Raw genomic sequence first — 13,719 nt, 5'->3', positions numbered from 1 at the left:
GGGGTTGCACAAAAAAAAAAAACAATAAAACAGGTGACATTTAAAAATGTGATCATTTATTATAAAGTGTTGGCATCAACTGGAAGCATAATAGTACGAAAAAATAGTTTCTGATAACAATGTCCTTCGAAGGTTTTAGCATTTTTAGCAGATGAAAAAGAGGCTAAAAAAGTTGAAGTCAGACGGCATTATACACTTTCAAGATGTAAAATAATGTAAGTACACATATTTCACAATTTAAATGTATGGACAGATGTGTGAGAGGCCTGCAGTGACCTCGGGTAATATCCAACAGCTTATTCCTGATTACAAAACACAGAGCCAACTATTTATTGATCAGGTAGCTTATTAAAACAAATCTTTCACAGGCTTAAGCACTTTACATGTAATTCATACTTGAATTTGAGAGAGCTTGGCTTTGTTATCCAAATACCAACAGTAATACTAGAAAGCAAGTCGCAATACTGAAGTCTTGACATGCTGAGCTTAAACTGCTGTTGTCATGGAACCAATAGCACCATCACCACACTTCCTCTTCTCTCAGCCCACTCCAGTTGCTTTCGTCATACCTCAACTTCTACTGAGGAAGATTGTCATTATTTCTCAAGAGCTTGAAAAGAACTACTTTGACAGGAAGTCAAAAAGAAAATGTAACTTTTTGTTCCAATGCGTAATTTTTGTAAGAATTTATTTTTTTAACAACTCAAAGTTATTCCACTGCAGTACTAATGATACCCCTGCTTTTGTCTTTGGATTCAATTTTAACCATAGAACATATCTACAAGTCAGAACGTAGTTTAATTCACTAGGGAATCCAGTCAGACCTAATAAATGCTCTTGCAGTTCAACGTCACACTTAAAAGCCATTTTGTGATGATAGTTCTGAAACATTTCTTCTTTTTTAAGTCCATATTCATAATTCACAGACATGCCCTTTGATGGCGTTTGCATGCAAGAGAAGCAGACGACAAGTAACCGCTGACAACAGTTCTGTAATTTTTATAAAGAACTCCCTGCGTTCACAGGGTGGGTGATGTGCCATTTCCCCTGTTCCATTGGCTTGTCATGAAGTTAGGAACAACAAAGATAAAAAAAAAAACTGCATAGATATTCTGGTGAAAATTCATTTTATTCTTTCGTTTTTGGTTATTTTTGTCTTCTCTAATTGGCTGCAGCGACTAGTGAAAAGAGATTTTCTCCAAGTTGAACGCTGTGGTTCAGTTGAGTAGAAAATAGTATGAGCAGGAGGTTCTTCTTTGAGGTCTACATTAACGTACGTTGAAGTGTTTGTTAAGGCTTTTAGTGTTTGAACTCACAAAACAGAAAGAAATACACTATTGTCTTGTACTGCAACCAGTAGTACGATTAGTCAGTCCATGACCTTTCAGAGATCCACAAATCTACATGTTAACTTCAGAAAGAAAAATCAAACAAAGCGTAACAAAGTGTACGGTATAACAATGTAGTGAATGTAGTTGGTGAGCCCACAACAAGTGGACGCCAACGTGCCTCTGTTTAGCATACATTTAGCAAAATGTGTAAAAAGGGCAACTTCAAAGTACATCTCGGGCATTTCTCAGCTCTTCAGAGGTTTAGCTCTCCAAAATATGTGTTGGAGAAAAAAAAAAAGACATCAAATCACAGCATGATCAAGCTAACCCAACAGAGACTTGTGGTAAGCAGTTATGGTTAACCAGGCATATACACATAGCCTTGTGTCTTTGAAGGGACTTTCCTCTGACACGACACACTTGACTAATCACTAAAATGTACGTTTCAAAAAATATTTGTGTGGAATACTTGCAAGTATAACAATAGTCAGTTAACAACAGTCAGGGTAAAAAAATTGGGAAAAATTCCCATGTGCCAGTAAATAAATAAACTACTCAGCGTACCATGAACTCTAAATCCACATTTTGAAAACAGAGACACCATGAATTTAGCTTCACTTTCAGGTTAAGTTCCATCAGCTGATTTGGTATACATTGTGTACAATGTGGGGGGAAAAAAATGACAGTGTGTTATTACTCACTGGAAGCCACTACCTATCTGTGAACACAAAACACGTTCCAAACAAAGCAATTAATACATTTTTCACATCAAAATTGTTCCTCATGTCTGTCACGAGAAAGATCATCTGTCAGTCATCTGTCTTCATCTGCCATTTCAAGAAAGCAGAACTGCTACCGCAATCTAAAAAGAATTCAGTTGTTTTTTGTTTCGGATCGTATCATTTTGTTACAAGACTCAGTAAAGGTTAAAATATCATTTCACTTGGGTTTTGCAATGTTTGATTCTGCTGTATAAGGTTACAATTTGAGTTGTACCAAAGAAAAAAGAAAAACTACTGAAGAAATAAAAACCAAGATTTGTTCAGCAAAATAGTCTTATCTAAAAGCCTAATACTCTGGTAAAAATAAAAGATTTTTTAGTAGAGTGCTGTGGTGGTACGAAGGGTCATGTTAAATGGTAATAAAAAAAAGAAAAGAAAAAAGCAAAAAGCACAACTGGATCTGGAGCAAAGCCTGAAGAACACATTTTGTTGTGTATGACATTTGTTTAGAGAAGAACAAAGTGTTAGACTGATACTTCCCCAGCAGCACTCAGACAGGGAAGTGTCTATATCTTTATTTCTTCAAACTAATATAAAGGGCTACGACTTCATCTTTCTTTGTCTTGGCCATATGTTTTATGGCTTTGTATTTGGACAAATAATAATGATAATAAAAAAAAACCATGTATAACAACACTGTAATACTACAAGGTATATAAAATAAAAAACCATGCCCTCGATAAGAAGTATCTTTCAACTTCCCCTTTCCTTCTGTCCAGCTGCATCCGTTCTGCTACACAGACGTCTCTGACTGGAGCTTCATGACAAACTTGTGACTTTTTGGGTCGATAAACTCCTCTGCTAGGCGCAGGAAAGGGAGGGGCATCACCTTGACGACCAGGGCGAAGTCGAGGCGCTTCAGCGAGAAGACCTGGCCTTGGCGCAAGGAGGCCGTCACTGGCTCCTCGCTCACTAGTGTCCACTGGCGCCCCCTGTTGTTGTCCAGATACTGGAGGGTGGGACCAGGACTGAGGTAGCGCTCTAAGAAGGCCTTTAAGGAGAGGAAGAAAAAGTGGGTCACGGGGAGTTGTATTATGCAAAATCAACTTTTTTGAGCTTTATTTGATGTCAACCATAGCTTTTATTTTAGCTTTTAGCTTTTTTTTTTTTCTACATAGCTTTTGACTCATTCATGGATTGTGAAATCACAAGTTTGCTGAGCTTATTATAGGAACTTTGACGCTCCTGTGAACAGTTATAAAGGGCATCAAAAGACTGCATGGACAAGCATTGTTGTTATGATGTGCTTCAGAGGGAGTGTCTGAAAGGGAAGGAGCTTCTTACGGTGCATTCACACCAGCCCCGTTTAGTCGGTTTTAATCGAACTTTAGTTCGTTTGCCTATAAAGTCTGGTTTGTTTGGGGAGGTGTGAATGAGCAGTTGAACTCTGACGAGGAACTCTAGATCCCTAGATTTTGGTTCGGTTTAAGTGAAGTCTGGCGCGGTTTGAATGCATGCCAAGCGGACTGGAGGCCGCTCTAAAAAGCCGGTGCAGACTATAGCGCAGGGCATTCTGGGTAAATGCAACAATACAAAAAGCATAACTGTAACAGTAGTGGGAGAAATGTCTTGTGGTCTTTTACCAAAGACAAAAGAGAAATTCAACAACTGCTAAAATCTGACGCCACTCCATGTCCGTTTCCATTTTGGGAAGAAGGAAGTAGCTCTGGATATCATCTTCAGAGGCTTTTGTGTCGTTTCCTTCAGTGGTTCATGGAACAGCGCCCCCGCAGGTGAGGAGGGGAACAGTTTTATCAGAAGGTTTGGATTGTTTGGCACAATGAAGTGTGAAAATGAAAACATTTAACAAATGTTGCAATTTTGGCTCTCAATCAAATCAAGTCTATGAGACTATCAGGTATTAAACACCCTTAAAGGGATAGAGGCCAATTTCAAGGCATAACATACAGATATAATACAAAGTCAAATTTCTTGTAAGTTGTTTTTGGTATAAACTGCAGGTAACATAGTTTCTTGACTGTGCTATAAATGGCACTACATTAAAATCGCATTTCAAAAGGAACACCTCCTAACCTTAGGTGTCATGTTGTGCGTGATGCAGAACTGCAGATGGTTGATGATGCTCTCCATGGTGTGATAGGACTGCTGCCTGGTGGCCCGCAGGTACTTCTGCATGGCCCGGGCCATGGGGGCGAAGATAGCCTGGGCGGCCTCCCTGGGGTCCATCACCTCCCGTGGGTGTTTGGGAGACGATGTGGGGGTGTCGTCATCCTGGTGACGCTTGATGTGGGTGAAAGCTTCTTCTACTGCCACCACCAGTCTACAAGGACACAAAACAGGATGTACGAGAGGTGGAATGATTCTACTAGAACATCAACCAAAGTTGGTGAACTTTATGGATACGAGCTGCTGCTTTAACTAGACTGGTCCAGGGAAGTTACTTTATTAGGTCTATCAAGTATCTAACAGCAACGTCCAGTACTTTTCCCTGTATTGCTACCTGGCCCTGCGTTTGCGGAGCCTCCTCTCCACCTCTGCCTCCTCGTAGTAGTACTCATTATGGGAGTTGTCTCTTCTCCGAGCGGCGGCTGCTATCATGGCTCTGGACTGGCCTGTGGAATTGTTGGTGTTCTCTGTGGGTAGAAACATGCATTTAAATTGTTCCACCTAAAGGATGGATATAATCATCCGTTTCATCTTTTGATTACACAAAATAAGGAAGTGCCAGTTCAGACAAGTGACACACGAATAAGGCCTTTTCAACCAAGGTACTGATCTTTGTATTGTATGTATCACATTAAATATAAAAAAACATTTAGACATTTAGAACAGTGATGGCTTCTTATAATATAAAGGAGAGAAAATGTACCTTCTTCCAGGTTGTAGACTTTGAAGGAGGACATCTTCTTGGTAAGGATGGACTTGGGGAGGTTAAGTAATGCTGGGTTATAGACTGGGAAGTCGCTGTAGTACTGGTCCAGAACCCACACTCCTGCCCTCTGGATGCTGCATTGCACCAGAAAAAGGGGGACATGACTAATTTGCTGCATTTTAGAAAGGGAAAGTTGTTGTCAGGATGTTACACAGCTACAAACCAGCAAAGCATCAGGAAGTGGTGCGCCGCAGTGAGTCATGACTGGGGGGCGACGATAACGGGCCACGAGGATAAACAGTTTTATGCAAAGCACAAATAACAATCTACTTTTATGTTATATTAAGGCACATCAGCTAAATCTCCTGCCTTGTAGCGAGTGCTTTGATTGGACCTGATCTCTTAATGTATTCCTCTCGACCCTAATGTGGCTAAAGCAGAACAGTTCAGAAACAGGTTGCAGTTGCTCCACTGAACTATTTCAAGTGTTTGAGGTTTCATTTCCTTGCTGCTTCAAAGTGCATGTAAATGTCACTGCAAGCATTCATGTAACAGCATTTCACAAATCATCAGCCAAGAAAGTCTTAACCAAGTTTTATACTCCAGTCTGTTAGATCATTATTACAGGAGTGACAGATAAGCAATGAATTTGAGTGATTTCTCAGGAATTTTACCAAAATTTGTGCTTTTAATCGCCGACTGATCCATTAATTGAATGCATTTATACTAACCTAAGATGCCCCACGTTGTAGAACCGACTGACTCCATCAGCGGTCCTGACGACCTTCAGACAGAAAGCGGGCCGCAGGTGTCGGACCTCCAGCAGAACCAGAGCCAGATACTGAATGAACAGCAGTGCATCCACCAGAGATGCGGCATATCCCACGATCCCCCTGTAGTCCGTCTCGCGGGGCTCCAAGACCCGGACGCCGTAGAAGAGCCAATAAGATGCAACAAAGAGAAAGACCAGCGCCAGGAGCAGACAGCGGAAGACGAAGAAGCGTGGCAGAGTGGCCCTGGACGGGCGGAGGAACAACGCCCACGTGGAGATGAGGAGGATCAGGAGTTTGAAAGCCAGAGAGATGTAAAGGCCCTCACATGGCGTTCCACAAGGGTCCAATGTGTCCCGCCAAAGGAGCTGTGGAAGGGCGAGGAAAGCCAAGGGAGTGATTACAGAGATGAGCCCCAAAATGGCTCCTAGAACGGGGCTGATGTAACGGCGACAGTCGAGAGGCAAAGAGTCCTCCAAGTCCTTAGAGATCCGAGTCAGATCCTCATTGGAGATACTGTCCACAGAAGTCCCAGTGACCACGGTGGTGGTCTCACCCCAGTTGTCGTCCTGTGGGAACATAAGAACGGTGGGTGTTGGTGATCATGTGTTCACATAGATCCCATATTACGGTGGCCGACAGGTGCAAACGCGCAGCAACAGAGAAAAGATGCAAACAAAAAAAGAGACGCAACCAAATGAAATTCGCTTTTTGTTTGCGTCTCGTTTTTTGTTTGCATCTCTTTTTGTTTTCTGCATTAGCTTTTTGTTTGTGTCTCTTTTTTGTTTGCTGCATTAGCTTTTTGTTTGCGTCTCTTTTTTTGTTTGCTGCATTTCATTTGGTTGCGTCTCTTTTTTTTGTTTGCATCTTTTCTCTGTTGCTGCGCGTTTGCACCTGTCGGCCACCGTACCATATAAAGACAGACGAGTTACACAATGAAAATCTGACCCGGTCGTCTGCTACGGTGGACTCAGGATCCAGCAGTGGCTCGCCCGGGGCCTGGATCATCACAGACTTATCTCCACGGATTGAGCCATCCCGATTCTTCAAGCGATGCCGGTCCCTTCTCTCCCTGAAGAAACAATGGAAAACAGAATAAATGTCAGGAATAAGTAGTCATTCAGGGACAATAAACATTTTCTGGAGAGACATTTTAGGAAAAGGACTGTCAGATTGCGGATGTACAGAAAAGTAGGTCATGATAACATAACTTGTAATAGACTGGAAAAGAATCATGAAACGAATCAATGGTTAAAAGACAACAGAGCAAAATAAGGTTCAAAATCAGGGTTACATTTCAACTTAGAAAAAAAAGTTAATCTTTTTTGGTATTCAGGAAATGCCAGGAACACTCATATAGGTTATAGATCAGCTCAAGCCATATACAGTATTAGCCTTGAAGTCGCAAACTTTTACCTCAATGAGCCACAGCATCACAGTTTACATATACACATTTAGAACAATGATTGACCCAAGAGCTTCCCAAATAATAAAATCCATAATAACCTTAAGTTTAAAACACTGAAAGAGGGTTTAAGTTAACAGGCTGTGCTACTTTAAGGATTCAAATCTTTTTTGTATTACTTTTATTTCAAATACTGGATAATTTTCAGTTGCCTTTTCAACATTACTTCAACTCCTTCATTCCCTTTTCTACCTTCTATGAAATACAAAAGTTTAAAAAGGGTGTTTTGGTCATGTTCACTTTGAAAGATTAGCAATTTAGTTGTCAATCTAGAAACTTCCTGGGACGAGACACGAGAGACTATTCACCCTCAACGGTAATTACTTGTGACTTTAAAATAAGAAACCATTTGCAACAAGTTAAGCCTCAACAAAAGCGCTGCAAAAGTCTGGATCCAACTCTGTCTTATTTGGTGACATCTAGTGGAAATGCTGGACATTGCAAGCACTAGTATTAATGCCTGACTTCATATTCCACTTGTACTGCTGTAGAAAACCCCAAATCAGTCCACCAATCCATTCGCAAAACCTGCTGTTTGGAAAGAGGGCCCAGAAGTCTGACCCGGATATCAATGGGTGAGAGTAAGGCACTCACACAGGAAGTCTATCCACAAGAATTAAACTCACACCAAATATCAATTTAGAACAGTCAAATAACATAAAACGCATAATTTTTGCACTGTGGTTTAAGGTCTATACCAGCTTTGCCCACCAAATGTCTGAATTTGTTTACCTTTTATTCTTTGCAAAATACAAAAATCTCAGTCAGATTGGCTAGAGAAAGTCTTTGAACATTGAATTTTAAGCCTTGGATCACATTCTAAATTAGTTTCAAGTCTGGAGTCTGTTAGATTATCCTAATGCAATACTCTTTGATCTGACTAATTTCATTGTAGCTCTGGCGGTGTGTGTTGGATCAACGTCCCACTGGAAGGTGAACCTCCACCACAGCAGTATCATGCAGGTTTTCATCCATATTGTCCCGTATTTGCACTAACAGTGAGTACATTAGCAAGACACAGTAAATATCTCCCTGTAAAGACAGCGAGAAACAAACACCGTCCCCTACCTGTTTTTGCGGGAGGTACGCGAGTGGGACGACTTGTAGGAATAGCCCGAATACGTTGACTCGTTGTCCATGTCGGAGGCCAGCGGTGGGCGGAGTTTCCGTGACACTCCCGTGCCCGAGCCGCCGCCCTTCTCCCACACCACGCCCAATTGGCTCTTGCGGTTGCTGATGGACTTTGTGGAAAGGACCAACGGAAGACGCAACAAGTCCACTTTACTCCTGAGGGAATCTATCTTGGAGGCCTGAGGGAAAAAAAAGGAGGAAGGATGAGAGAGGAAGGCAACGTGAGAGAAGAGTTGCAGGATCTGCAACCCAGTAGAGCATACTGCCCCGTGTGAGCCAGGGGACAGAGGAGAGATTAGGAGTGAGGAGAGAGTGCAAAGGAAGAGGATAATTTGTCATGTGAGACAAGTAAAACTGTCTCGAAAGGGGCACATACCAAGCAGCCATGGAAAGAAGAGAGACAGCATTGTTAAAATGTTGGCACTGTGCGCTCTGTTGAAAGGCTGTGTGCTGTCGGCAGCGCAGGACATAGCTGAGCCCATTCTTCCGTCTTATGGGAGACTTTTTCATGAGAATCCATAAGCGTATTGGCCCAGAGTGTGTTCTCAGCCTGATAAAGTGCAACTTCCATACCAGGCCTTGAGTCTCCAGCATTCAGGAAGCATCAAAGAGGAGGCCAAGTATTTGCACAGATCCACAACATGCTAGTTTTACATTAAAGCTAAAGATAAAATGATTTAAAAAATGCAACATGCTGAATATTTGTCTTGCTCTTTGCAATGTCGAGTTGACGTCCGCACACAGGCGCCACATTCCCAAGAGTCCCCTGTGGTATCTCAGGGCAACACAGCTCAGCTACTACAATGGGGATGAATGGGAGTCTAGGGGTGAGAAAAGACAAAGGAGGGAGGTGGTGGTGGGGTGTTGTCATGGAGACCAGAACAACAACTCAGCGCTCCATCTCCTCCTCGACCCCCTCGGCTATACACACCCCCAGAAAACAAAAACAGACAATCCTTTCACCAAAGCTGTGAATCTGACTCCAGTTCAAGGTTTGACTTCATCTTCAAAATCTGATCCAGTTTCTGTTTTTTTAATACTCAGTCTTTGTCGGGACATGACTCGTGTTGTCTTCTTGGTACTTTACAAACCAACCTATAATCTAATAACCAACGTCCTCGTGCTTTCTCATTTGTGCCCTAACCTCCTGTTTCTGCTTTGTATATCGGACACTTCAATTTGCGCTGAGGGATTTCATGTGATTCCCACGTGGAATTCTACGGCGGGACGTTCGGCAAAGCAGAGAGGCGCATAGCGGAAAACATTTCAGGTGAATTGGACTATAATATGCTCAATTCACCTGAATATTCCTTCTCAGGGGGAATATTACAGTATCTGTTCTCAGTTCTTAGAATCAAGTGAACAAACCACTTCAAATGACAAAGATTGGACACATTTTTCCACCTTTTGAAAAACTCCACAGACAGGAAGTTGTGTACAAATTGCTACCCAATCACATTTTAAGTACATTTTGTGACATAATTCTGGTATCTGACCTCTGATTATGTCACCAGGCAAAGCAAAAAATAAATAAAAAAAATCATTAAACTAGTGAAACAGGATCCCAATGGCTCTTTTAAGATTCCCTTGGTGATGTCATTTTATGCTCGGATTGGTCATGTTTTCCTCTTGTTTTATTTTTGGTTAATGGTTTTCATAGGTGGCTCGTCTTAGTTCAAATTAAGCAGACTGGTTAGGCCAGAGGACTTAAAAAGTCTAATGAGTTCCCCTTAAACATTCAGATACAAGTACTGGACAAAAAATGAGGGTAAAAGCAGCTACAGTTCAAGAAAAGACTTGGAAGACCTTCAAAAAGCTTATGGAACGAGTGATTTAGACCTCTTTATAAAAGGTCTATGTCTGCTGAGCAGCCAAATGGACTTCTCTCAATTCCTGAAGACATTTTATCTCTCATGCAAAGTGCTCTGTCAGATTTGAACATGGGTTGAAAGTATCGGGTTCATTTAGGAACAATCGCACTAACTAATAGGTTCCTTTACGGACTCATCTGTTTTACAGGCATTCACACCTCAAGACATGTGACCCAAACAACTCAGGTGTTGGCATAATCAAGTGGCAATGTTCCAGACATTGAACAGATTAGAAGGTAGGGTCCCTAACTCATGAACTTTACAGTCCATTTAGAGACATTAGCAACCCTATCAGTGCGATTGTAGTTCTGACTGCGACTTCTAAGCTTGAAACTTCTGACATCTGTTCAGAAATGACAAAAATGTAATTTTTCCGAATGATTGATGAAATGTCTACAAAAAAGCAAAAAGGAAGCTCAGCTGACTTCTGTGAATGGAACAAGAATTATCAAGGATGATAGAGACTCTACAACAATTTATTGGAGAGAAAATCTGAAGAACGGAGGCACGACTGGAGGACTTTAAATTTTAAGTGATATTTAAACAAAAAAAAGCAATGTGACATTTGAAGGAGGCATTAAAATGCAGGATGTTGCATATCAATAAACAGTTGGATCAATGTAAACCTGAAAGACTCCCTTTGCTGACATTTTACAATAACTTACATGAAAGCTAAAGAAAACTTCGGAGCTGGTTCTCATGGTTGCTTGTGTTTTTTTTATGCTGCAATTGGACAAAAATGTTAAATTAAGGCCTTCATGGTGAAAACAAACGATAAAAATAACTCCACCATCACACAGTGTCACACAAATCAGAGTGCTCCTATTATTTTGTAGCTAAAAATACAAATCCCATTGACCTAAGAACCTAGTTTCCCAAGAATGACACGGAAATTATATTTAGAGTTTTCTGCAGTTCAGGAAAATGTTCATATGTTGGAGTACTGGTTCAATTAGACTGTTAAGAAGTGCGTTTCATAGCTGCAGTAAATCTGGATGTTTATCGCCTGGTACAAAAAGACTCGTACTTTAAGGTCAAAGACATTATAGTAAGACATGCTAGTGCGTGAGAAAATACCTCTGAGTGTTTCTTGAGTTTAGCACAACTGTTTTGCTAAGTGAATGAGAGAGACACAGCTGGTAAACAAAACCAGCTGTGTCTCTCTCTCTCTGACTCTCGTTGAGTCACGATGGAGTCAATCCTATTGATGGGCGCAAAGCTTTCTCCTCTCCTAATTCAATCAAAACATATTGATTCCCACTGGATACCAAGATCAGCTCCATATTCAACGTGATCCCCTCACTGGCAGCGCGGAAGCTAAATATCGAACATAGCTGTTTACAGATGTACACAGAAATTGTCCCGTGATGATAATTTAGCATTTGACCGGCCCATTATCAGTCGGAAACCAGTCGTTTTTGCGTTCTGACGTTCTCGACAAAATGGAAGCGAATTAAAAGTTCTCTGCTTACAACATTTGTGGATAAAAGTAGTGTTTATTCCATTCATTTGACTACTAGAAAGTGGTCAATGTTATGTCGTTGCTGTACGTACAAAGCTGGGAGGTTGGTTGTTTAAAATTAGCTCTATGAATGACAAAATGAAAGGGTTTGATTTATCTCATGAAGGAATATGTACAATTTTAAGCTGTATTGACTTGGAGGAAATCCATGACTGTCTATTAAACCCGTGTATACAGTTGAGTCAAACCTTAAAAGAAAGTCCCGAAAAGCAGAGAAATAATAACAATACTCAAAGATTCAAAAAGAAGAAAGATTAAAAAAAATAAATAAAATTATTGTAAAAATAATTATTTGTTTATTGCCAGAGTATAGCTTTGCAGCTGACCAGCATTAGAAACAAGGGCACAAAAACATTATATTATATTACAGACACTGTCCTGTTTTATTTCTTATTTTGGTGCTGCATAGTCCAGGACACTTTTGTAAATTAGATTTTTAATCTAAAAGAGTTTTCTTCCTGCTTAAATAAAGACTGACGGATAAAGAATTATTTAGCCCCTTTTGTCCTTTAAGGAGCTCCCTCTGGAATCCTAATGACGCAAACATTATGTAACTTATACAAACATGCTTTCTCTTCCCTTAAGGTTTGTATATTTAGAAAAAGTATACACATTGTGTCCTACTAGGGAGCCACCCCACCCCGCCCCGCCCCGGCTTGGGAACGGCACTGGCAGAGGTGCTTTTTGAGACAAAGCAAACACACCCAACGTGTAGTGATGCGGTTGGATGCAGTCACTCGCTCAACAAACACAAGCCAGAAAGGCGCATGAGACCGCCGTGAGATCAAACCCCACAAATAAAAAAAGTTAAAAGCTACCTGGTTAAAACTGCGCACACGCAGCCGGACTTAAAGCAGGAAAGTGCGCGTCAGTGTGCACCACATGAAAGCGTGCAAACATTTTCTAGTCCAGCCGCAGAGATGTTTGCCAGCTCATCAGTCCTCGACTGGTAGGATCGGGGCAATAATAATAATAATTTAAAAAGATTAAAAAAAACGTGTGACAACTCTAAACTTGTGGGAAGTTTTCATATTGCAAACTTGTGTGACCAAGCAGCCTAAATGAAGAAGACGTGAATATAAACCCCGCAGGGTGGTCTCACCTTACTGCTCAAAAGAAAAAAAAGAAAAAAGACGCTTCCGACACAAAGAGCCAGTTAGCAGCGGCGTCCCTCATCAAAAAGTCTTTTTGTCTTTCACTTTACGTCCTTTCTCATCAGTCCGCGCGGTTTCCAACGGCCATTGAAGGTGAAATTTACAAATCAACCCCAAAGCTCACAGTGCAACAATCTGTTGTTTTTATTTTCCGAGGCAAATCTTCCCCGCGTCCCTCCCACAAAAACGTCGCTTCAACAGGCTGCTACCAGCACCTCGTCCCGGGGCTCCGTCGCATCTGTTGTGTCCCGGAGTCCCGCTGAGTCGGGATGGGTGGACGACACAACGCCGGGCTGAGAAGCGTCGAGGTAAAACTGGGTTCACGCGCAACTTCCGGTGAGGGGTTTGGGAATTAAAAGTCGTTTTGGAAATTTATTACAAGTCGTGCACGTTACGGTTTCAATGAGACAAAAAAAATTTATTTTCTTTATCTTTCATTCTTAGTCACTCCGTCCGTACAGTGGTTGTTCACATTTTGACTCATTTTATTAAGTTTTTTTTTTTGTGATACACCAGCTAAGTTTCGTAATTGTAGACCGAAAACTACAATCAATGCTCGTATTTTTCCAACTGAAAGTTGAAACTTTCTGCATGAGAGTATGTTACAACTGGTAATCCAAAAAAAAAAAATGGCCGTCAATATATTACTTGTGAACTCAACAAATCCAGGCAATAACCGTCCAAAGGAAGTCAGACGAAGTGCTGTTCGCAGTTTTTCCACAAATCATGTAGGGGACCCACCAAACATGTGGGCTCTGACCAGATTAGACCAAGACAGAACGTTTCGGTATGCAAAATACTGTAGAAGTGCTGAGAAGCTGACACTGATCATCGTGAATACGTTATTCACAGGGGTGAAA

The 13,719-nt window shown here is 41.2% G+C and overlaps 1 protein-coding gene across 2 annotated transcripts; it reads right to left on the bottom strand.

The window, feature by feature from the left end:
* Window positions 1-34: 34 nt before the first annotated feature.
* Window positions 35-13,359, bottom strand: LOC103480354 (vang-like protein 2). 2 transcript variants are annotated; one of them, XM_008435257.2, is made up of 8 exons: window positions 12,808-13,359; window positions 8,250-8,491; window positions 6,665-6,788; window positions 5,678-6,285; window positions 4,944-5,080; window positions 4,575-4,707; window positions 4,148-4,394; window positions 35-3,104 (listed from the first exon to the last, which is right to left on the bottom strand). In XM_008435257.2, the coding sequence occupies exons 2-8, from the start codon at window positions 8,318-8,320 to the stop codon at window positions 2,847-2,849; spliced, it is 1,578 nt and encodes a 525-aa protein (XP_008433479.1). In that variant the 5' UTR covers window positions 8,321-8,491; window positions 12,808-13,359; the 3' UTR covers window positions 35-2,846. The 2 variants fall into 2 exon arrangements, with proteins under 2 accessions (XP_008433479.1, XP_017165903.1); XM_017310414.1 differs by lacking the exon at window positions 12,808-13,359 and adding an exon at window positions 8,562-8,677.
* Between the last annotated feature and the right edge of the window lie 360 nt (window positions 13,360-13,719).

The sequence above is a fragment of the Poecilia reticulata genome, linkage group LG18, assembly GCF_000633615.1.
Source record: "Poecilia reticulata strain Guanapo linkage group LG18, Guppy_female_1.0+MT, whole genome shotgun sequence".
Taxonomy (NCBI): domain Eukaryota; kingdom Metazoa; phylum Chordata; class Actinopteri; order Cyprinodontiformes; family Poeciliidae; genus Poecilia; species Poecilia reticulata.
Note: the sequence above shows the minus strand (reverse complement) of the source record. Positions and strands in the feature narration are given on the sequence as shown.

Coding starts and splice junctions, on each gene's coding strand:
- LOC103480354 (XM_017310414.1), bottom strand. CDS start 8,651: ATGACAAATTATCCTCTTCCTTTGCACTCTCTCCTCACTCCTAATCTC. Junction 8,492..8,561: donor GGGGCAGTATGCTCTACTGG/GTTGCAGATCCT, acceptor TTTTTCCCTCAG/GCCTCCAAGATAGATTCCCT. Junction 6,286..6,664: donor CCACCGTAGCAGACGACCGG/GTCAGATTTTCA, acceptor ATGTTCCCACAG/GACGACAACTGGGGTGAGAC.